The sequence below is a fragment of the Epinephelus moara genome, chromosome 7 (genome assembly GCF_006386435.1).
Source record: "Epinephelus moara isolate mb chromosome 7, YSFRI_EMoa_1.0, whole genome shotgun sequence".
NCBI lineage: Eukaryota > Metazoa > Chordata > Actinopteri > Perciformes > Serranidae > Epinephelus > Epinephelus moara.
This window is the reverse complement of record NC_065512.1, coordinates 12999345-13023895: the sequence shown is the minus strand read 5'-3', so window position 1 is coordinate 13023895 and position 24551 is coordinate 12999345. Positions and strand designations below refer to the sequence as shown.

At 38.2% G+C, this 24551-nt stretch overlaps 1 protein-coding gene across 6 annotated transcripts in view; it reads left to right on the top strand.

Moving 5' to 3' along the window:
* Positions 1–375: 375 nt before the first annotated feature.
* Positions 376–24551, top strand: part of itprid2 (ITPR interacting domain containing 2) — a 59464-nt gene continuing 35288 nt past the window's right edge. For 2 of the 6 annotated variants that reach the window (XM_050048243.1, XM_050048242.1), the window contains exons 1-6: positions 7772–7930; positions 11783–11914; positions 14082–14246; positions 15821–15863; positions 18608–18657; positions 18915–18968. In XM_050048243.1, coding sequence (XP_049904200.1) covers positions 11872–11914; positions 14082–14246; positions 15821–15863; positions 18608–18657; positions 18915–18968 — 355 coding nt within the window. In that variant the 5' untranslated portion in view covers positions 7772–7930; positions 11783–11871. Of the gene's footprint in view, positions 484–1402; positions 1427–7770; positions 7931–11782; positions 11915–14081; positions 14247–15820; positions 15864–18607; positions 18658–18914; positions 18969–24551 lie in introns of those variants that run through there. The other 4 variants (XM_050048239.1, XM_050048240.1, XM_050048238.1 and 1 more) reach the window with 4 other exon arrangements.

The window sequence follows — 24551 nt, the reverse complement described above, 5'->3', positions numbered from 1 at the left end:
TACAAAAAGTTTTACTGGTAATATGCACACCATGAATCTTGAAATTAAATAATCCCTTTAAATTATAACCCCCCTCTCGGTCACTTAACAGTTTTTTTTTTTTTTGTTAAATATTTCATGTAGCAGGTCATTTCTTGCTTTAAACATTATTAGTGTAGTATAAAAATCCACAAGATGTAGGACTTAAACCTATGATAAAGTACTTTTAGACAATAATATTTCTAATTTTACTTGAGTAAAAGATATGAGTACTTCCTCCACCCCTGTTTCCTCCTGACTGTAATACCGCAGCTGACCGTCCTGTGCGTGCTGACTCAGGCCGGCAGGTGTCGCTGTTTCTCCGCCGCAGCCCAACGAGGACACGCCCCCTCTCCTCCCGCTGGTTTCAGGAAGCGGAAGCAGGAATGTTGGAGTGTTTTCAGAAAAGTTTGGACAAGTTTGACAGTTTGGGAGCAGATACACAAACAGCGGAGAAACATGACGGTGAGTAAATGTACCTGCTCTCTTTACTGCGACTAATACAGCTTATTGTACCGCTGTGTGTGATAATAGCGCTGCTGCTGCTGTTAGTTGTGTCAGTACACGCACTTTGACTACTGTCAGTCTCATGTCCTCCTTGTCAAACAGAGCAGGAACAACTGAACAGGACAAACAAGTTAGTCTGAGCTAAAAACAAAAAAACGAAAGGTTAATGGACAAACAAGTTAGTCTGAGCTAAAGAAAACAAACAAGCGAAACTTTAACGACGCATGGTGCTCACTTTTATTTTTAATTTAACAGTACAGCAGGTATTTAAAGGTAAAGTGGTTCATATTAGCATCCACTGTACAGGATATGTGTTGTAGCTAGACAGAGGGGGTAAGTACTTGTATGCTTATTTTACAACTTTTACAACTATATTTCAGAGGGTAATTGTAATTTTTGCTTAATTACATTTGTCTGACAGCTTTAGTTACTTTATAAATTAAGATTTTTGCACACAAAACATTCAAAACGCTCACAAAAAGCTCTAAATTGTACTTTTTTTTACTGAATAATATAAGTCTGACAGCTTTAGTTACTTTACAAATTAAGAATTTTGCACTCAAAACACACAAAAAGCTTACAAAAGCTGATGATTTGTTTAAAAAATTAAACTACAAGTACAGCTCAATTATTTTTTTGTGGGGTTGCAGCGTTGTATCGGTTTTAAGGTATACCGTGATATAAAAGTTGACGGTTATCATACCGTGTACATTTCAACTGACAGACTTTAAAGGGAGACTTTTTACACATACGTCCATTAACAAAATGGTTTCAAGTTTTAATTATAGAAATAAAACATTTGTTCAAGCAAAAATGTTCCTTCTGTTTTCATTCCTTTAAGAGTAATTCTGGAGCCAAATTATCTGCACAGGTCTCTTCCTCTCCAAAACAAACCGATCAAGTGAGTAAAACCAGTAAAACCAGTGAAAACACAGAATAAAGCAGTTTATTGTTTTAAAAAATCTGTGTCTTCCCAACACGTCTCATCATGGAGGGGTAGGGTTGCAGCGATTTATTGGTTTTAAGGTATACTGTGATATAAAAGTTGACGGTTATCATACTGTGCACATTTGCTAATCTATGATATTGGGGGTAAAAAAAATGCAACCGTATGGAGAGTCTCCATTTTTTATTTTAGGTAAATTAGAAGGGAGACGTTTACACATATTTCCATTAACAAAATGGTTTCAAGTTTTAATTATAGTATTAAAACGTTTGTTTAAACAAAAATATCTATTTTTAATTACGTTTTAATTCCTATAAGGGTCATTCTGACTGATAATAATATAAATTCTGTAATGCTCATACCATTGCAACCCTAGTCTATTGACAGCAAATTAATTGGCAACTATTTTGGTAATTGTTCATTGATTTTTCATGCAAAAAAACCATCATGTTTCCAGGTTCCCAAAAATGAACATTTGCTACTTTAGTTGTTTTTTTATTTATTATTTTTAGTTATTTCAATACTTTAGTTTTAGTTATATGTATGACTGGTTGGAAGGGTTGGGGGAAAAAATCGATACAGCATATATTGCAGTATTTCTGTGTGGCAATATCGTATTGTCACAGAGTGCCAAGCAGGGCTGTGCGATATGACGATATGTATCGTGTGACGAGAAAAAAAATGTCCGTCGTTTCATATTTTGCTCTATCGTTTATATCGTTGTGACGCAAATTACACTTTTTATGGCAATATTTTTCATCATTTGGAGTACGTCCATCTTTTGCACGGATCTCACTGATAAATTACTCTTCTTGGCTTTTTAATTCGCGAAGCTTGTACGGCACTTACAGTAACATAACAAGTGATATAACTCTGCTGTCTGACTTTTTATTAATTGGATTAAAATGTGCTATATCGATCGGGATATGAAATGACCTACATCGTGATATGAGATTATGGTCAAATTGCCCAGCCCTAGTGCCAAGTAGTATAGATTTTTTATGACATAAATTATTAAAATTGCAAATACAAATTAACCTTTAATAATCAATTGTTTTTTTCAGTTCACTAGATACAGTTTGCTGCTGCAAAAAATGGCTGCAGTGAGATGAACAGACTGAATTTATTTTTATCTTAATAGATGAAATAAATGTAGGCAAAGTTTTTATTTGGGGACATAATTTACAGTAGGAAAAAAGGTAATAAATCGCAGTATATTTTATCACAATATTCAGCATATTAAACCAAATTCGTGACGTAAGTATCGTGATAATTTCGTATCATGGATTCTCTGGTGATTCCCAGCCCTACTAATTGGAGAGAACAAGCAACATGAAGGTGTCACTTTGGACTTCACTGTTTTAAATCTATCGATTAATTGAGAAAATAATTTGCAGGTTAATCCATAATGAAAACAATCATTAGTCTGATACAAAACGGTTAAAATTCAGCTCCACTTCAACCAACTGCAACAAATAATCCTGCTTTTACATTATTGCATGAGTAATATTTATGTAATCATGTAACAGTATAACACTCACAGGCACCCTTTTCCTGCACTGAGTACTTTTAATACCTTAAGTATATTTCCCTGATTATACTAACGTTATTTAAAGACTTTGTTCAGCTTCTATTTGATCCCCCAGAGTGGCATCCTGCAGTTTAACTATAACAGTGATGTAACAGTGATGTAAACGTCTCCGTGTCCCCACGTTTCCACTGTTTAAGTCTGTTTGCAGTGAGCGTACATCACTGTCAAGAGATGAAGGTTCAGGTTGCAGGAAACAGACAGTAAGTGCGGTTTCATTCACACAGTCGTGACCTCAAAGTCTGCTTTCTATCACAGCTCACAGTCAGTGGGTCATCTTCTCTCAAAGACATTTGATTTATGGTGAGATAAAACAGAGAAAAGCAGGAAAATCTCACTTTTTTATATGTTACTGCAAGAGTGCCACAAAGAAGTGGAGGAAGTATTCAGATAATTTACTCAGGGGAAAGTACGAGAGTTATAAATAAAAGTCATGCATTAGAAATGTCACTTTAGTAAAAGTATTATCAAGAATATTAAAAGTGACAGTTCTCAATGCTGAAACATAACTTGTAACTTTTATACTATAATATATTTTATAATTATATTATTATCACTCATGCAATAACATAATGCAGGATTTTACTGCATCACTTTGATTCTGATTTGGAGGTCAGAAAACGTCCCAAGTGTCGAGGTTGAACTGTGTGTTCTTAGAAGTTTAAGTTGTGTGTAACTGTTGCTTCAACAGCATATAGGCTGAGTGACTGTATTTCAGAGTGAAAATGGTCCGAATTATTTGTTGAAATTTAGTGGTGCTGAATGTGGTTACATTTAAAGGAACAGTGTGTAAGATTTAAGGGGATTTAGTGGCATCTAGTGGTGAGGATTGTACATTGCAATGAGTGGTTACTTGTCCTGGTTAGAATTCCTTCACTGTTCATTGTTCAGGAGGTTTTTACTGGGAGCTTGCTGGGAGCTTCCTCTCCAAAACAAACGGACCAGGGGTCTCAAATGTGAACATTGTGTACGGTTGAAATTGGGCCTTCTCACCACTTCACCACTTCTCACGCAAAAGTTGTGATCTATGAAAACAGACTTGATGGGAGAAACTTTGACACATGCTTACGAACATTTCGGAGACAGTGAATTGGCGATGCAGATGGTGAGGTGGAAGCCTGACTGTAGAAATTGTCAAATATTTTTTGGCGCACACCTGGCTTTGGTCTGTACGTACATTTTTAGTATGGATCCAAAACGTTGTTTTATAAATGAGACCCCAGGTGATTTAAACCAGTAAGTAAGTTTCTCCTATGTTGTTCCTCACATCGCAGATAGGCCGCTGCCCAACTCCTGCTAATGTGTTTTCTCTAGTAAATCTGGTCATTCAGGAGGTTTTTACCAGGAACTGAATTATCTGCAGAGATCTCTTCCTCTCCGAAACAAACCGATCCTGTGATTTAAACCAGTAAAAATACTGAATAAAGCAGTTTATTGTTAAGAAAAGACGTGTTTTTCTAAGGCTGCTCATCACGGAGGGGTAGGGTTACAACAATATACAGCTTTTAAGGTATACCATGATATAGAAGTTGATGGCTATCATACCACATACGTCCGTATTTGCTTATCTATGATGCAAAGGGATGGAGATTCTCCCCTTTATTTTAGTTTTTGTCACATACATACTTCCATTAATACAATGGTTTCAAGTTTCAATTATAGTAATAAAACATTTGTTCAACCAAAAATAACCCTTCCATTTTCATTCCTTTAAGGGTCATTCCGAAAATATAAATTCTGTGATACCATGAATACCGTGAAACCGCAATATTTTCTGAGACAGTTATCGTACTGTGAAAATCTCATACCATCGCAACTCTACAGAGGGGCTGCTAACTACGGTCACTGACACGAAAACGTGATTTGGCTATATCTACAGCCAGTGTTTGGCTTGTCCATCTTGGGCTACTGTAGAAACATGGCGGTGCAACATGGCAGTCTCTGTAGATGAGGACCCACTCCCTATGTAGATATGAACAGTTCATTCTAAGGTAATGAAAAGCCAGTTATTCTCATTTTTCAGGTGATTATACACTAAAGAAAACATATTTTTTAAGTTATATTCCTTTTCTGCCAATATATCTCCTAAATCAGGGGTAAGCAACCTGCAGCTCTGGAGCTGTATGTGGCTCTTTAGGCGCTCTTTTTAACATTTTGTCAACTAAAATGTGCGTCATTTTTAGCCTCCCTGGCTAGGCTAGCAATGGATTCCAAATCCATAAAAGTAAAAGTGTCAGAGGGAAATGCAGAATTAAATAGTGCATGGACAAATATGTTTGCTTTCACTGCCAAAGTTGCAAATATAAACTACCAATTAATCATAAATAGCTAGGGATGTCCCGATCACATTTTTTTGCATCCGATCCGATACAGAGTCCTTTATTTTGAAACCGAGTCCGATCCGATACTTTGCATAGCATTAAGAAAGAAAAAAAAAAGAATGCATCCAAGTTGTCCCATAAGGTTTGTTTTTTATTTAAATAGTATCAAAAAAGCTTATCGGTGGTTCAGCAGCACAAAATGTAAACAAATTCAATATCTTCTTCTTGTCTTCAACAAACAAAGTAGCAGAAAATGGAGGCAACAATGAACAACATAGATGAAAAACCTGGCCATTTTTGTTGTTTTGATTCCTCCAGTCTTTTATTACCGATTCCAATTTTGTAAAAATAACGTGATCGGAGCCGATACCCGATCCGAGGATCTGATCGGGACATCCCTATAAATAGCCCACTGCAGAGAAGCCTTCTTGTGGTAAAACATATTTTTGAATGCTCATTTAGATTTTTAATGTCGAAAGGCTAATTTAGACTCAATGTGCAGTGTTACGATAAGGTTCAAATATGTTTGCGGCTCCAGGCAGATTTTTTAAAATGATTTTTGGTTGAAAATGGCTCTTTTGATAGGTAAGATGGCTGACCCATACATTAAATCCTACACAATGTGACCTTTAAATGTGGCTATAAGGCAGACATCTAAATAGCTTGAGCTGAAACGATTAATATTGTATTTTAATATTGACCACTTTAACAGTACCTAGTCCCAGATTCTCAATAATGAAGATTAGCTGCTTTTCTTTGTGTTACATGATAGTAAATTGAATATTTTTGGGTTGTGGATTGTTGATCTAACAAAACAAGCAATGTGAAGATGTCACTTTGGGCTTTAGAAAACACTTCTCCCTGACATTTTAAAGACTAAACAACCCTTTTCTATATGTTTGGATGCTTTTCTCTGTGAAAGCTTGTCACCGTTGAAACCTTTAATAACTGTCAGAATACAAACTAAACATAGCTGCTGTTCTCCATAAAGAACGACACTGCAAAGTTTTTATAGCCTCCTTTATAAGCCTATATGAGTGTTTGATACCTAAAGACAGATGTCAGGGTGAAGGATGACTGAGATGAGGCTGAGAACAGTTGACCAGCTCCTCCTCTATTTGGCTGTGTGTTAAAGACTTTGCTTCCTCTCTGCACACCGTGTTGTTGTTTTGTGACATTCAAGTTTGTTTTGCATGTGCAAGAGAAATCTAAAAATAAACCGATCCCTCCCTCCCCCTCCCATCTCTCTCATTCTCTCTCTCTCGGACAGGAAGTTGTTCTGTTATTCATCCTAAACACTTGTTTCCTGTTTCACACGTTCTCACTTAAATTTGGCTTCATGCTCCTCTGTTTTTCCCTCTCCATCCTTCTCCTCCAGTCAGTAGCTCCGTGCTGTAGTTTTGTCCTCCCATCACCTCATATTGTTAACTTGAGTCAGCTGCTGTTAGAGACCATGTAACCTAATAACCTATTATTACAATTCAGTTTGTAAACAGTGTTAAAGACATACAGCACTTCCTCTGTAGTAAACTGTGGTCTTGTTCTTGATACAACGGTCGGCTGATGGCTGGCTGCCGGGGCTCAGGCAGCCTTTTGCTTGTGAGACAGAGCTGAGGGAGTTAGGCTACTGCAAAAAGAAATTAAACAGCTGCTACCAGTATTTCTTTTCTGTTAACAATAAATCTGCTGATTACTTTTACAGTTAAGCAGCAAATCTTCATATTTCAGGAAACAAAACTAGACATGTTTGGACATTTAGATCCCTTAAGTTACGGCTAGTGAAACTGCTGTTATTTAATTTTCTGTTGATCAACTAGTCAGTGAGTCTGTTAGGCCAATTGTTGAAGCTCTTCTTCTTTGTGTCAGGGTCTGCTGCAGACTGACTTGGCAGAAGTGGCTGCCGTCTTGTTTTTACATGGATTAGTGTATTGTGCTCTTACTACCACTACATGGCACAAAAAAGTGTCCATGAACAAGGACGACAGGTCTACGTTAAGCAGAATGAAGTATAAGGTCCAGTAGAAATGTGATGTCCTCATATGAGGACACAGGGTCTTAGGAGGTTATGTAATTATTAATTGAATATTGTTGGGTTTTGGCTGTCATTTATAGCCTGGTGAGACTATCCTGATGACTTGAGCACACCATATGTTTTGTCCTCTGTATCAGTCTGAACTCAGTGCCGCTCCAAACACTTTCCAGATATTAAAATCCAATCGGGCCAATCGGGGATCCACACCGTAGTTTACAACGTTAGCAGCCAATCAGTGTTTGCGTCCTAGTCGATGACGTAAAATGCAGGCTGCAGCTTTGCAAACGTTTGTTGCAAACATTAGTAGAGTAAACACAGCAGTAAGTGACGTTATTGCAGAAATTGAGTCAATAACAACAATTTACAAGAGGAACAGTGTGCAGTCACTGGGGAAAAAACACTATCGCCGTTCTTCCAACTGGATTTGGTGAAAGCTTAATTTATTAACTGGCTCCGTTGGTAATGATGTTCCCTGGTATTTTGTTACGCTGATTGGGTGAAGGAGTTTTTCTTTCAAGGTGAGTACTCCCGCCCACTGACAGTGTTCGGAGCGGCACCGACTCCAGACTCTGATGATGATTTTTTTTAACTTGCCTGGTCAGGTTAGTGGATCAGAAATCTACTTGCCCGAGGTCAGTTTTTATTTGCCCCTTTACAAACTGTTTTATTTATTAGCAGTTATCACAAAAACATCAAAGACTAAAGTTAATTTTCATAAAAAAACGACTCATTTTTATGCGCCTAGCTCTTAAACTTTGGACGCTCAGAACTGCTGTTCGGCATGCTGGTGTTTTATAGTGTGTCAACCAGGTGAATTAATCTAAAAACTAATGGACGCAGTTAATGAAAATAACCATTATCTACAGCCCTAAAAATCGTTTCTAAACTTTCTATGAAATGTACCCTCTTGTCTGAGCACCAACTCAATCAAAACTTCAGTACTGCACAATTTCAGTGCAGCAGTCACAGTTCCTAGAGGCAAATTCTGTGACAACACACGTTACTGCTGATCAATTCCCAAATCGTTTTTAGATCTACCTCCTTTCATTCATTTCTATGACGAATCAACTTGCAGAGACTTGAAGCTTGTCTCACACTGAGACGATCCATCAAGTCAACATTTACTCACCTTTATTTTATTTTTTTTGGTCAAAGTCATGTTATCATTGTGGTAACTGCTTGGAAAACTCCCTGTTAGTGCACTGAAGGACACTTGGGTGTTTAAAAGTTGAGGGATGAGCTGCTTAGAAGAAGCCACAAAACTCACATGAGTTTGACGAATTTTGCGTCACCTGGATGCCTTTTGCTGGTGGATGGGCGGGGAGCTTTGGAGCCTCGAGGCACTAGGGAAAACAAACACTGTTCATCTTACACACTGCCCACGCAGCGGTGACGCAGACAAGGTAGGAAAGTGGCAGTTTTCCTTTAAGTAAAAGTAGCAACACCACAGTGTAAAAGCTGTCCATTAGAAATAAATGTCCTGCAACTTATTTCCTATTTCTTACTTCCTACTTCCTACATAAAATTAGAGAAGTATTATCAGCAAAATGTACTTCAAGTATCATCATTATGCAGCAGAAAGACTTGAGTGTTATTCTAAATACTCTGCTTATTATGCCTTTCACATAAATGTAAAAGCAGCAATTAGATTTTAACAATTTTATATCCTGTAGCATAGCATCATTATTTTCAGGCAGAAAAAAACAAAATTATAATCTACAACTCTGAATGTCGAATAAATGACATGGGGTGAAAAGTAAAATTAGGAACATCCTGAACAAGTTTTTTGGGGCCCGATCAGAGACATTTGATATTGATACAAGTCTGATTTGATACTCAGATAAGCTGCAACCTGAAAATGAGCTAACACAGACCTTAAGTCATTGCAAAAGAAGTGTTTTTTGCTTAGTATACATCATAAAAATAAATATATAGGCCTCCATATTAGCAGCATGTTTATCAAACATGTATCCGACACATATAAATAACAGCCGTAACTACTAATTATTGGCGCACCTACTTGATCCAAATACCAAAGGCTCTGATTCAAAACTGTTAAAATGGTGATTGATGACTATTAAAACTGAAAGTTGACCCAGTAGAGTGCCACTCCCCAAATTGTCATGATGGGATCAGGTGATCGTTTAAAGAGTTGTTATTGTTGTTACTACAAACACAGTCTGCTCGTGGTTGCATGCTGACGTTACTGAGCTTCTACCCCCAAACAGTCTTTTATTACAGACACAAACCTGATGACAGCCAAGTTTAGTTTTGCCTATTACTTTTGCCTATGAATTGTTGGTAGAAGAAGTACTCAGACTCTGTACTAAAGTAAAAGTAAAAATACCATGGTCTAAGAATACTAATCATTACAGGTAAAAGTCTTGAATTCAAAATGTTACTTAAGTAAAAGTGAAGAAGTATTACTACAGATTGGCCTTAAAGTATCAAAAGTAGAAGTACTTATTATAAAGAATGGCTCCTTTCAAAGTGCTATGATGTTATTAAAGAATATTAATGCTGTTTTTATCACTAACAAATGCATGCAAGAACGTTTTAATCTTGTAGTTTGTCAATGTGGAGCAAGTTTTAGTTGCTTTGTATATTACCAGGTAGCGTAGTAGTGTAGTGCTGCATCATATCATGTAAGCACATCATGTTTATTACCATAAAAACCAGGCTATTAAAATGCTTAAATCCCCAAACCCAACAGGCTTATATGTGGGACAGGTGTCTATATGGGACAGGCCTTAACTCCTTTTACATAAAACTATTATGCAGCAAAGGTGGGAAAAAAATAGGCTTCAAATAACATAACAGTGACAAATCATTCATTTGATCTAGCTCCCACAGACAGGACCTCTTAGAGAGATAGCATGATGACACTTGTTTTACAGCACTCGAGGATTACAGCACCCGGCATACCAACACAACAAGACATTATCCTGTTAAAACAATTTTCACAAATTGGATTAATTTTTATGAAAAACCCCTTTGATTCTTTTGATCAGTGGACCCTTATGGACTAAAGTAATGTGAATAGCTCACTGGGTAATTGAGGAATGGACACACACACATTCTAACTTTATGACAGCTTCTGAGGAAGGGAGTCACCACTTGTTTTATCGTCATGCTAGTAAACCAGAATGAATAATGGTCTTCTCTGGAACTCATGGTTTCAGTAAAATGAACTTCACGTTTGAATTGTTCAGAATCTAAATGTGAACATTTATATTTGTATGTGTGATCTAAACAGCTAACTGATGTTAGTTCCAGTGAGTAGCCAACAACTGGCTTCACACATCCAAAGATCTTCTATAGAAATAAACTGTTTGGCAATCAGACCACGCGTCTAATCAACACAGGTCTTTATCTGTCAAAATGTGTAGCCACATCGGGCAAGTAAAAAGGATTGGGCATTAAATGTGGACTAGGCTTTTTTAGGGTATGGAAAAACTAAGTGTCAATTAAATGTGGACTAAAAAGTACAGTATTTCCCTTTGAAATGTAGTGGAGTGGAAGTATAATCTGGCATATAAATGAAATACTCAAGTTAAAATACAAGCATGCCAAATTTGTACTTAAATATGTACTTTCAAAAAATTATTTAGTAACTTTCTGCCAGTGTTTTTTTCTCAGTGTCCATTCCTCACTGTTTGCCTTGCCTGGGTTTGATTTTTTTGGACAACAGAGCTCAGCACTGGATTTTATTTTGGCTGTTCCTGTGCGTGTGTGTGTGTGTTTGAGGTCTCAGTTGGTCTCAGTGTGGGTAACTTGGTCATTAATAATAAAGACCTCTTCTCATCTCACCACAAAACATCTTCGCTCTGTTTCATCTCTTGAGGTTGGGACACACTACTATTTATTTAGAGCTCATTTAAAGTAATTAATTATTAGTGGTTAGCTTTGTTAGCTTTTACTGATGTTTTTTATTGTGCCAGAGTGATTTATGTATTTTGTATCTTGTCTGTGGCTTGTTATGTCTGTGTATTGCATGCTTTTACTATGCATGTTTCAATTAGTGCCAAATAATGCAACACAGTGTTTTGTTTCGTGGTTATCTCCCATTTTATTGCTTTGCATGTCATGTATCATGTGCTTCAGTGATGCATATGTAGTTTTAGCCTAATTATATACTGTTGGTGCTATTTCAGTCATTTATATTATATATATACATATATTTAGTCTTTTTGTGTGTGACTTTGTAACATCTGCCTAAGAACTACAGATGAAAAATGACCATTTGACCTACTCTGCCACATTTACAGCAATATTTATTAATGTGCACAGTTACTGTTAAATAACCCAATGAATAAATAAATAAATAAATAAATAAGTGAGATGAATTCTTTTTTTCTCTCCATCTCTAGGTGTGTTACCTGTTACTGATGTTGCTGTAGAGTCGTCAGTCGCCTCTGACTGACTGACTAACCCTGACCAGACACACAGACAGGCAGATATGAAGAGTGGATCACAGGGAATGGACACCAGCACTGCTCCAGGTGGGTCATCTTACTTCAACAGTGGAAATCATTAGCCAAAAGTAGTGGACATAAGTAAAGAATAAACAGTTGAAATAGTGGATGAAAATATGGATTAACAGCTTAAAAAATGAGCTAAAAATAACAGTTGAAATACAGTAGTTAGCTAAAAGTAATGGATAAAAAGTTGGAGTAGTTAGCTAAAAGTAACACAGTTGGAATAGTTAGCTAAAAGTAACGAATAAACAGTTGGAATAGTTAGTTAAAAGTAACAAATAAACAAGTAGAATAGTTAGCGTAAAGTAACAAATAAACAGTTTGTATAGTTAGCTAAAAGTAACGAATGAACGGTTGGAGTAGTTAGCTAAAAGTAACACAGTTGGAATAGTTAGCTAAAAGGAACAAATAAACGGTTGGAGTAGTTAGCTAAAAGTAACTGATAAACAGTTGGAATAGTTAGTTAAAAGTAACAAATAAACAAGTAGAATAGTTAGCATAAAGTAACAAATAAACAGTTTGTATAGTTAGCTAAAAGTAATGAATAAATGGTTGGAATATTTAGAAAATATTTACAGATGGACAATTAGAATAGTTAGCTTAAAGTAAAGGATAAACACTTTAGCTAAAATGAAAGGATTAACAGTTGGAATAGTTAGCTACAGGTAATGGATAAACAGTTGGTATAGTTTGCTAAAAGTAATGGATAAACAGTTGAAATAGTTAGCTAAAAGTAATGGATAAAGAGTTGAAATAGTTGGCTAAAAGTAATGGATAAAGAGTTGAATTAGTGAGCTAAAGGTAACAGATTAACAGTTGGAATAGTTTGCTACAGGTAATGGATAAACAGTTGGTATAGTTAGCTAAAAGTAACAGATTAACAGTTGGAATAGTTAGCTAAAAATAACAGGTAAACAGTTGGTATAGTTAGCTAAAGTAATGGATAAACAGTTGGAATAGTTAGCTAAAAGTAACAGATAGACAGTTGAAATAGTTAGCTAAAGTAATGGATAAACAGTTGGAATAGTTAGCTAAAAGTAACGGATAGACAGTTGAAATAGTTAGCTAAAAGTAATGGATAAAGTGTTGGAATAGTTAGCTAAAAGTAATGGATAAAGTGTTGGAATAGTTAGCTAAAAGTAACGGATAGACAGTTGAAATAGTTAGCTAAAAGTAATGGATAAAGTGTTGGAATAGTTAGCTAAAAGTAATAGATAAAGTGATGGAATAGTTAGCTAAAAGTAAGGGATAAACAGTTTGAATAGTTAGCTAAAAGTAATGGATAAAGTGTTGGAATAGTTAGCTAAAGGTAACAGATTAACAATTGGAATAGTTAGCTAAAAATAACGGATAAGCAGTTGAAATAGTTAGCTAAAAATAACGGATAAGCAGTTGAAATAGTTAGCTAAAGTAACGGATAAACACTTGGAATAGTTAGCTAAAATTAACAGATAAAAAGTTGGAATAGTTAGCTAAAAGTAACGGATAGACAGTTGTAACAGTTAAATAAAAATTAACAGATAAGCAATCAGAATAGTTAGCTAAAAGTAAAGGATAAATAGTTGGAATAGTTAGCCTAAGGTAACGGATGAACATTAAGGTAAAAGTAACAATGAAATGACTGAAAGATCCAGCATCTGACACCAGTGCTAGCAGTATGAATGCAACTGGACCAATCAACCAAAAATGAACAGTTAAATTGTATAAAAAAATATTGTACATGTTTGTAGTGTTACTTTATTTGGAACATGACAAGTGGTACAAATGAAAGGGTACTTGAGCTTATCTGATCAGGATGAAGGGGAACAGGAACAGTGTGAATTGTTTGGTAGCACAAATTCAAATGTCACAGTTTATCAAAGTTGAACAGCAGGTGACAGATTTATTTTTTCACAGTTAGTCTTAAAATAAATTGGAATTCAATGTGATATTACATTGTCATTAATTCTGGGCCCTCTGTCATGTCTTTATTGTCCCTTATCAAAGTGGTCATTGAAAAGAACAGTTAGGTGACCTATACATGCAGGGCAGGACCGGTGCGTGTGACCACCAAGCTCAACTCACCTGCCGTGTGTGTTTGTATTCAATCAGTTGTAGTTTCTGTCTGTCAGGTTGAATACCTGCCAAACCTGATTGATAGCTTCATAGTAGTCAGGGTTTCTAACAGAATTGTTTGTTGATTGATCCTCAGATCCCAGAGTGCAGTCAGACTGCAGCTTAGCGTGTCTGCGACGTCGGGCCTGGGCCCAGAGCAGAGACTCCATCTGGCAAGAATCAGAAGCAGAGAGCCTTGACTCCCAGGGCCCCCAACAGAGCCAGAGGGACGGGGGAGAGCAGAGACCCTCAGAGGATCCAGGTTAGACTGAGCTAACCAATGTTGTAACTGGGGATTTTGGACTGGGGAATCTTGCTAACCGTTTCCTTAATAAGAATAACATTTCGGATTAACTCTTTATTTCAAACCCCTATATGCCAAAGTCAGAGCTAAATACGGCCCATTATCACACCATTTTATCTCATTACAGTTATGTCAGTATCACGGTGTATGGTGGCTAATAAGCAACAAGAAATAGGACAGAAAGGTTGATGGTAGGGTTACATGAGGTAACTTAGAAACAGTGTCTCCATTACAGTAAGCACTGACAAGTTTATGATTTGTTTATTTGTCACATTAGAAAACAAATATTGGCAAATATATTGTTTTTTTAAACTGTTAAATATTGATATTGGTATGGCTTCAAAAACCCAGCTCTCATGCTGAAGTGTGTTAAGCTGCAGTACCCCTAATGTCCACTAGATACTACTCTAAAAAACATGGACTGCGTTGAAGTGAATGGGGGGGAAAAAACAAAATCACTTATTTTTTCTATACTGTAAGAAGATATTTAATATATATTTTTATGTAACTGTTACGTCACAATATTTGTCGGGTTTCCATCCAAATGTTGTGCAAATTTTAACAAACTTTTCAGTAATTTGGCTGAAGAAATGCACATTTATGTGCTTTCACATCAGCTACTCTGATGCGAATATTGGGAGTTGATTTATCAAGATAAGCATTAGGGCGCAACAAGATGACAAAATTAAAAGAATGCCAGTTAAACCTCAAACAAAACAATGGATTTATTACAACAGAGAGAACACTGGACAGTCGAAGCAGAGAGTCTTAAACTGCAGCTTTGAGCTCTTGAAAGAGTTCTGGTTAAAGCCCTGTGTGCACACATAAGAATGTTAAAAGCCATTCAGAGAGGACGAAGAGCTTGCAGCAGCCTGTGTTATGATGATACGACAAAATTGTACCCGATTTGATCGCTATATTACTGTATTTTCAAAAAAGTTTGTAATTATGATGTTAGCATGATGATGTTAGCATTTAGCTCAAAGTACAGCTGTGCCTAAGCACATCCTCACAGAGCCACTGGTAAGGCTGCAGACTCTTTGTCTTGTTTAAACATGCACAATCCTGTCACGTCACTGAGACCATTTCTTTCTTAAATATAAACTACTTTTGGATATTTGGACTTTGATAATCAATTAATTAAGTCATTCACTAAGCAAAAATGTCAAACATTCACTGGTTCCAGCTTTTCAAAAACAATTATAGACGTCACACTGGGTTCCTGGAAACTCCATGGGCCATTTTTCACTAAATAACTAATTTGAAAAATAATGGATATATTAAATGTTAATAAAAATTATGAATAGCTAGTGCTACAGCAGTGTGAGCAGGAACTGAGTGTGGCCCATTTACGTGTAAACTGTGGTTGAATTGTAGCCTGTTGGCACACTGACTATAATCAGCTGAGATGTTGAGTTACATCCTGATGTCTAGCACCACTGTAATACTTTTTATAGTGTGTCGTAACAACTGTTGCACACCACATCTGCTGGCTTATTGCGTTAACACGCTCATCTGTCTCTCTCTGTCAGGGCAAGTTCCAAACAAGATCACCAGCTGGCTGATTGACTGCAGGTACAGTAACCATACACCACCTGATTAAAGGAACACAGCAATGTTTTTCATTGTCCTGTTTTAGCCTGTTTGCTACATGTCATATATGAGATTTCAGATCACTTGATAACTTAAGATAAAGCTGACATAAGCTGAGTGCAGCCAGTTGCTGTAAGTTGAACTGAAATCAGAGACTATCTATAAGCAGTAAAATCAATCATAAAATTGATAGAGGATTAGAAAGTGATCAATATTAATGTACAGTAAACAGACTTGAAAATTGAAATGACAGGGTCCTTAAAATTCCGAATGACTGGTTGAGTGGATCACTGGTTTCCTTGCTGACTGGTTTATTGATATGTTGTCCCGGTGTCTGGAGGTGCATGTGTGTGTTTAGTAGCGACGTTATCAGCTGCTGACGTAGGACGGACACACAGCCTACGCCTAGATATACAACACACAGAACACACACACACATACAAAGGGCGCAGACCAACGCCCAGAGATAGGGGACACAGAGCAGTTCATGTGAAAGAAAGAAGGAAAGAAGGAAAGAAAGATGCAGGAAGAAGCCGACAGAAGACGGAAAGAAAGGAGAGTAAACAGAGGAGGGGTTTCTCCCTGCTAAGTCAACACTGTTGTCACACTCACACAGACAGAACTTTCGCTGCTGTCACTCACAACCCTGTGGCTGTACAGCGCTCTTATGTGTCCTCTGGCACGTCACCGTAGTAACATGACCAGCAGAATTAGAATCACAGGTTGCTATAGCAACAGCCACAGGCAGGGGCTTGGGGCCAACATGGCTGCCGGAGGAAAATGGGAGGATTACCAAATACTGCGGCTGCGCACTGTTACACAACCATTTGTGTGTGTGTGTGTGTGTGTGAGAGAGAGAGAGAGAGAGAGTGTGTGAGAGTGTGTGTTAAATGGTGGCATGAAGTTTGTCCCATTGATAAGAGTGGCAGGTTGTATAACAGCTCAGTGTTCCGGCTGCAGACAGCAGCTCAGATCCGCTAGCTCACTGCTAGCGTCAACTTGCCTGGTCTGTCAGCCAGTTAGCCTGGGACAACTAGTCTGGTCAGTAGAACACACCTGGGACTGGTACCAACAAACAGGATTTAGCCTGGGATGTTTAGTCTAGCCTGGTCAGGAGTGGACTACCAGGAGTAGCCTGGTCTGACAAGGAGTTATTCTGGATAGTTAGCCTTTGCCTGACAGGCAGTCAGCCTGTATTAATTAGCCTTAGCCCAATAGACAGTCAGCTTGCGTTACCTAGCCTTAGCTTGACAGGTAGTAAATCTTTGGTACTTAACCTTAGCCCAATGGGCAGTTAGCCTGTGTTACTCAGCCTTAGCCCGACAGGTAGTTACCCTGCGTTACTTAGCCTTAGCTTGACAGGCAGTTAACTCGTGTTACTGAGCTGAGCCTTGGCTTGACAGGCAGTTAACTTGAGGGACCTAGCCTTGGCCCAACAGAAAATTAGCCTATGTTACTTAGCCTTAGCCTGACAGGCATTTAGCCTGCATTACTCAGCCTTAACCCAACAAGCAGTTAGCCCTAGTTACTTAGCCTTAGCCCAACAGACAGTTAGCCTGCGTAACTTAGACTTAGTCTGACAGGCAGTTAGTTAGCCTGTGTAACTTAGCCTCAGCCCGAAAGGCAGTTAGTTAGTCTGTGTAACTTAGTCTCAACCTGACAGGCAGTTAGGCTGTGTTACTTAGCCTTAGCCTGACAGGCAGTTGGGTAGCCTGCGTAACTTAGTCTCAGCCTAAAAGGCTGTTGGGCTGCGTTACTTAGCTTTAGCCCAAAAGACAGTTGGCCTGCGTTACTTCAGCCTGAGTTAGTTAGACTGGGTAACTTAGCCTCAGCCTGACGAGCGGTTAGACTGCTTTACGTAGCCTTAGCGAGACAGACCATTAGCCTGCATCACGTAGCCTTAGCCCATCATGCACTTAGTGTGTAACTTAGCCTAAGCCTGAAGAGCGGTTAGACTGCTTTACTTAGCCTTAGCACGACAGGCCATTAGTCTGCATCACTTAGCCTTAGCCCGACATGCAGTTAGTACGCCTGCGTAACTTAGCCTCAGCCTAATGGGCTATTAGCCTGTGTTACTTAGATTTAGCCTGTGTTGCTTGGCCTTAGCCTGGCAGGCATTTAGTTTTAATGTTGGTATAATCGATCTTAGTCTGACTGGTAGTTAGCCTGGGATTGTTACCCTTCAACTGACAGACACCTAACATTGGCATAGTTAGCCTTGGCCTGACTAGACTGGGACTGTTCTATTTAGCCTTACAGGAGATTAGCCTGGAATAGTTATCTTAAGACATCCTAGGAGGTGTAATGGTATCCTTAGCCATATCCTGTTCTGTAGTAATCTGAGAAACTTTACCTTAGCCTGATAGGCAGTTAGGGCTCTTCTAGACTGTCGAAAGGTTATTGGACGAAGCGGATCAAATCTTGATGGTGAAACAAGTCATTCTGTGGGGTTTGTGCCACTCACAGATGTTTCTTTCTCAATGTAAGCCTATGGGAAAAAGACTTTTTAGGACCAGTGACATCATGTGACAAACCCAGAGTTGTAGTTACACGGTTTGGCCACTGTGTCAAATTGGCTTCAAAGTCTGGGGTACCTCCTGGGGGCCTGGTCGGCTTGAGATAATTACCCTCAGTTAGTCTAGTATTTGTAGCCTGGTTTGTTGTTAGCAAACCTAGCCTGGTAAGGACAATATATAACTCTCTCTGTCTCTATGTCTCTTGTCCAGGACTCCCCTCGGAGCCTCTCTAGATGATCAGACTGCTTCTCCCAGCAAAGGTAATCCAGGTTTTCTGTCTGTCTGTTTTTTTATACATTGTGAGGACCCCAACCTGTAAGGACACTTTCAAGGGACGTAGATTAAACTCTTGCAACCAGCCATCACAACTTGTTTTAAAAGTTAGGATTTGTTTTTTGTTCGTTAGCAGTTCAGAATCGGTAAAGAAACGTCTCTTACCCTATGTATCCATGGATATGTTACCGAAGGATTTCATAACTACTTTGTGTACTCTGTGTGTGTGTGTGTGTGAGAACAGGAGTGCTGAAGAACGGCTGCAGCTTTGAAGATGACCTTTCACTGGGAGCTGAAGGTCAGTCCTGAGAATAACTCACAATGCAAACAAGATTACAAATCTCTGCTCATTGTTAACAGTTTCCACCCATGTTCTGCTAATTCTGTATTTTAACTATCGACTCCAACATAAGGAACACTTTGACATTTGGTAAATCATGTCCTCCATCTAACCTATGGTCAGATAGGAAGATGGATAAGGGTAGAGCTTTCCCTCAAACACTGATGATTTGAATTAGTAGTAAAAAAAAAAAAGCTCAGATTTGGAGGGCAACGGGTTTTAATACTTATTTCTATGCCAACAATGCCTGTGGTAGCCATTTTAACATACCAAAGTTCCTAGGCCACTTAGTTTGTAGGGTGTCTCGGTTTTGACTCGTGTTTTTGTTCCTTTTCTGGAGATCCACAGTACTCACATGAGGCAGGGGAAATGTGTAACAAGGTTTAATCAAATAATAAAAAAAAAAAAACGTCGTCCGCAATCTCCTACTGTCATGCACAGTAAACTGCCTTATGGCATTAGTGCATATATTGACAGTAGTTTTTATCAGATAGGAACAGTGAGTAGACATACTGAGTGTGATTAAGAACAAGTTCGTAGTCACTGTTCATTGTTAATGCGGTTCAACAATGGGCTCCATGTTTTCAAGAGCAGGGGCCAGTGTCAAACATAGACTAAGAAAGCTAAACAGTTAAAAGGATATTTTATTGTAAAAAATTTACTGAGGTTAAAGGTTTAGTGTTATTGTCATTATACAATACAGGATTGCACAATGGAATGCATATATCATAAGAATACATGCATATACATAATAAAACAATAAAATATGCAATAAAATAGAACAAAGTAGCACTAAGGGAAAAAATAAAAAGGAAAACTACACTACCACTTTATTAGGTACACCTCATCAACTTCTTGCTAATGCAAATAACTAATGTGCCAATCACGTGGCAGCAACTCAGCGCATTTAGGCATGTAGACATGGTGAAGACGACCTGCTGAAGCTCAAACTGAGCATCAGAATGTGGAAGAAAGGTGATTTCAGTGACTTTGAACGTGGCATAGTTGTTGGTGCCAGAAACTGCTGATCTACTGGGATTTTCACACACAACCATCTCTAGGGTTTACAGAGGATGGTCTGAAAAAGAGAGAGAGAGAAAAATGGTAGGGTCAGAATTTGGTGTAAACAACGTGAAAGCATGGATCCATCATGACAATGAGTTCACTGTACTCCAATGGCCTCCACAGTCACCAGATCTCAATCCAATAGAGCACCTTAGGGACGTGGTGGAACGGGAGATTCACATCATTGACGTGCAGCCAACAAATCTGCAGCAACTGTGTGATGCTATCATGTCAATATGGACCAACATCTCTGAGGAATGTTTCCAGCACCTTGTTGAATCTATGACACCAAGAATTAAGGCAGTTCAAAAGGGGGTCCAACGTGGCACTAGAAAGGTGTACCTAATAAAGTGGCTAGACCGTAGTTCATAGTGGGAATAAGAGAAATGATATGGTTAAAATAAGACCAGAAGAAGAATATTTTTCTGGTCTCACGAAGAGCTTATGAAGAAAAAACTAATAACAAGCATCATAAGTATTATAAGACTCTTTGTGTGTTGTGCAAAAATTCCTTTGATATAATGAGAAACAGCTCGATCATGTGTGTAAATGAAGACATCTGTCAAACACAACAGTGTCTGTAAAATCAACAGAACCTGGTGTGAAACACAGCGATACACCGCTCCATCCTCATTCCTCAGTCTTGTTTCTTCATGAGGAGAAAAGTCAACAATCACAGAGGTGTGGAAACACACTGCATGCATGACTTACTGTCTTCTGAATGTGAGTCTGTGTGTGTTTTCATTATTTGTCTGAACTGCTGTGAATACATCAGTAATGGCTCTGATAGCGAAAGGGTTTATGTGTTACTGAGGTAACAATAGACTGTAATGGCTTATTGTTGAAGCACTGAATGCTGGCATGTAGGTATGCTCTGTATATGTGTGTGTGTGTGTGTGTGTGTGTGTGGGCCGAGGGTCAGCTTGCTTGTGGAATTTGGGACTGAATAGATGCTAATGAGTCGATGCTGAGAGGCCACAGGTTGTATAGATTTGATCAGAGACACCTTGTTCAGGAACAGCAGCCAGTTGTCTAACAGTATACAGTGTGAGTTTCCTTCATTCAATTTCATACACAGTAAAAAGAAATTAGACAACAGCAGCCGCTCTTTTGCTGTCCCTCAAATCATTTCAGCATTGATAATTGTTAACTAGTAATTCCGCCTTTCTGTAGTAATGTCCGACCGGTTCTCCAGCTTAGTTTCCTGAACCTGGGTGAAATTTTTAGTCAGTAAATTCCTTGCTACCGTTGAAAAACCTCGCCCATGTTCTTAGGAATAGTTAGCAAAGTGCTGCGCGACCTCAACATTTTTCTGTCAAGTACAATCACTGCTGGAAGGCTTTGTTATGCTGTATGTGCTGGGGTTATTATTCATGCATGACACAATAATAATAATAATAATAATAATAATGATACCAAACTAAAGAATAGTGTCGAGGTAATTAGAGTGACTTTAAACTTACAACTTCTCCTCAGTTAGTGCCACTGAGTGTGAGTTTCTAAATATTCCTGCTGCCTCCGAATATTGTGTCCTCTTTTATCTTCACTCACTACAATCATAGAAATAAACTAAAAAGAAAGCACATTGAACTGTTTGCTGAGGTCATTAGTACAAAGGAAAGTGGTGATTGTTGTCAGCTGTTATGGTGCCACATTTACGCCTCGTTTCCACTTATGTTTATGTACGAAGACAAGGCAACTGAAGGTCAATTCATTCCTATGGGAATCTCTGTGATATCTGCCTGTGAAACTCCTCCCCTCAGTAATATTTTGGTCTGGAACTTTTGTGGTGGATTTCGGAGAGACCGTATGACAGTGTGCTAGTTATGCTAACAGGCTGCTAACTGGCTAACCGGCTATTTTCCTCAATTCAGTTACCTGTGTTGTCAAGTGAGTTTATTTGATTGAAAAGAACTTGAATATCCAAATTTAACACATTGTGTCTCTGAGTAGTAGTGTTCTACAAAAATATGTTTATCCATTATATACAGTCAGATCGTCATTATGACTCATTCAGCCGTTCATACATCTGTTTAATGAAATATTTCAGAAAACATGCTACGTACCTGGCAGGCCAACATATTCATTTATTTGGTGCCATGCAATATGGTTACAGGTAGTTTCTATCAAGTTTCTATCCATCCGTAAAGACATGCACTTCCTTGCGTTGGACACAAGAGGCATCATCTGTATATTTACAGATCTACAGACACCAGTCACATAACTAAATGGAAATGGGGTGTCACTAGTTTAAGAATGCTGTATTGGCCTATGCTTCTATTTATTTTTTTCTGTTAAACATACAACAATCCAAGTTTCTCTTTTTTTTTTTTTTTTTTATCAAACTATGGCTAACGTTATCTTAATTGACTTGTAAGCTCATTATAAAAAACACTATACAAACTCAGAAACTAAATAAAACTTCACCAAATCCATCTTAATTAGTGTTGTTAGTCATCTAGGTAGTTAGTCCACTGTTACAACAATCATCAGCTCTGGTTTGGCCGAAATGAACCCTTAATTCACAGAGGTAGATCTGAAAATGCGCTGCACACTGTTTATTCCAGCTGCCTCTCTCTTTGCCTCTCAGCTGTCCACTCAGCTCTCCCTTGTTTTTTGGAGGCAGCTACAGTACGTCAAAAGACATGCAGTTAATGGCAACAAAATAAAAAAGGAAATTACAGTTACAGTAATATTTGAAAGTAATGGCAAGCCTATTTGAAAACAGACTACAACAAAGCTTGTTTGGTCGTTACTGCAAAACCTCGCCTCAGTGAGTTTGAAACTGTTCATTTTATTTATTTATTTATTTAACCTTTATTTAACCAGGAAGTCCCATTGAGACTGAAAATCTCTTTTACAAGAGAGACCTGGCCGAGGTAGCAGCCACTTAAAACACAAATATAATACAAAAATCCACAATAAAACTATTCAAACATAGTGGCCTCTCAAGAAACACACACATGTCTCTGTTACCACATTCTTTATGATGCCCTTAAATTCATCAATGGATTTAAGGGTTTCTAATTTTCTTTTAGAACATTGTTCCATGTCCAAGGTGCAGAGTAGGAGAATGCAGTTTCCCCCAGATCTGTTAAAACCCGGGGAACATTAAAAAGCAACCACTTGGAGGAGCATAGCTGGTAACTACCAGAGCTGACACACAGCAGGGTGCAGAGGTTGGCTGGAAGTTTGCGCAATAATGCTTTATAGATAAAAATATACCAGTGCTGTCGTCTGCGAGAAAGAATGCAGTGATGAGTAAGTGACTCATGGTAGTGATGTGTGGTATACTGAATCAAGGCTACGTAAAATGGAGGAGGTTGCATGCATATACAATATGTCACCATAATCAATCACAGACAGAAAACTTGCCGCCGGTCAGTTTGTTTATACGGATGTTTATATGGAAGTTAGCCCGATACAGCTGTTGCAATAGTAATGGTACACAGAAAAAAGGCTGCCACTCTGGCTATCCTGCCACGTTGGTTTGAATGAGAATGTCTGTATTATGACTACAACCTTTGAAGACTTGCAACCTTTCTCCATTTGAGTCTTTATGTGGATGTGACATTGGGATCAAAAGATAATGGTATCACTTTTAGATTTGGGTGAAGTATTTGTTGAAACCTCATTAGCTGAGTAGACTCTCTGCTTCTTGTCATCAGCCTAAATCTCACCTCACATCGTCATGTCCTGACAGTAAGTGCCTTAATCATGTTGACGTGTCAGAAGGCCTCAGTGGTGCAGAAGACTCATGACATGTCATGTATGAACAGATCTTAGTGGGCTGTAATGATGTCAAACATTGTCAGAACAGGAGGATGGGAGGGGATTAAAGTGTCACTGTGTGAATGGGATGGAAGTGAATTAGTTCATTAAAGGATTCAGGCTGAATGAGGTGCAAGTGAATCAGTGAATTAGTGTCTGAAGGCAAGTGGTGTTCACGTCTGGCTCTTTTAAACCAGGAGAAAGCACTGCGGATTCAAAGAAAGAGAAAGAAATTCAGCTGAAATTAAGTGGAAGAGCGTGAGACGCTGTGAGACAGGCAGCGGCAGGGCAACAGGTCCCAACAGGTTCTTATACAGTGCAAAAGAAAACAACAGTCACACCTGCAGCTGGAGTTGACTTTCATTTCTCTGACAGAATGAAAGTGAACCTGTTTCAGCGTTATTTATAAAGTCAGAGCTGCAGCAGATTTAACCTTTAAAACTCTTAGTACATTTTTTAATAGAGGGTTCTTGATTTCAGAGCGAGGTGGACCAAAGCAGCTTCTCATTTATTAGCTGATGACTGTTGATTATGCTCACACGTCCTTGGCAATATATTGATATGTACTGAGACTGTGATATGAGGCTAGATATCATCTTAGATTTTGGGTACTGTAACTGTTGTCTTTGCCTGATTTTCCAGGCTGAATTACAGTAAAATGATGTAACTTTCTGAACTTACCTGGCTGTTCTAGCTGTGCTATTA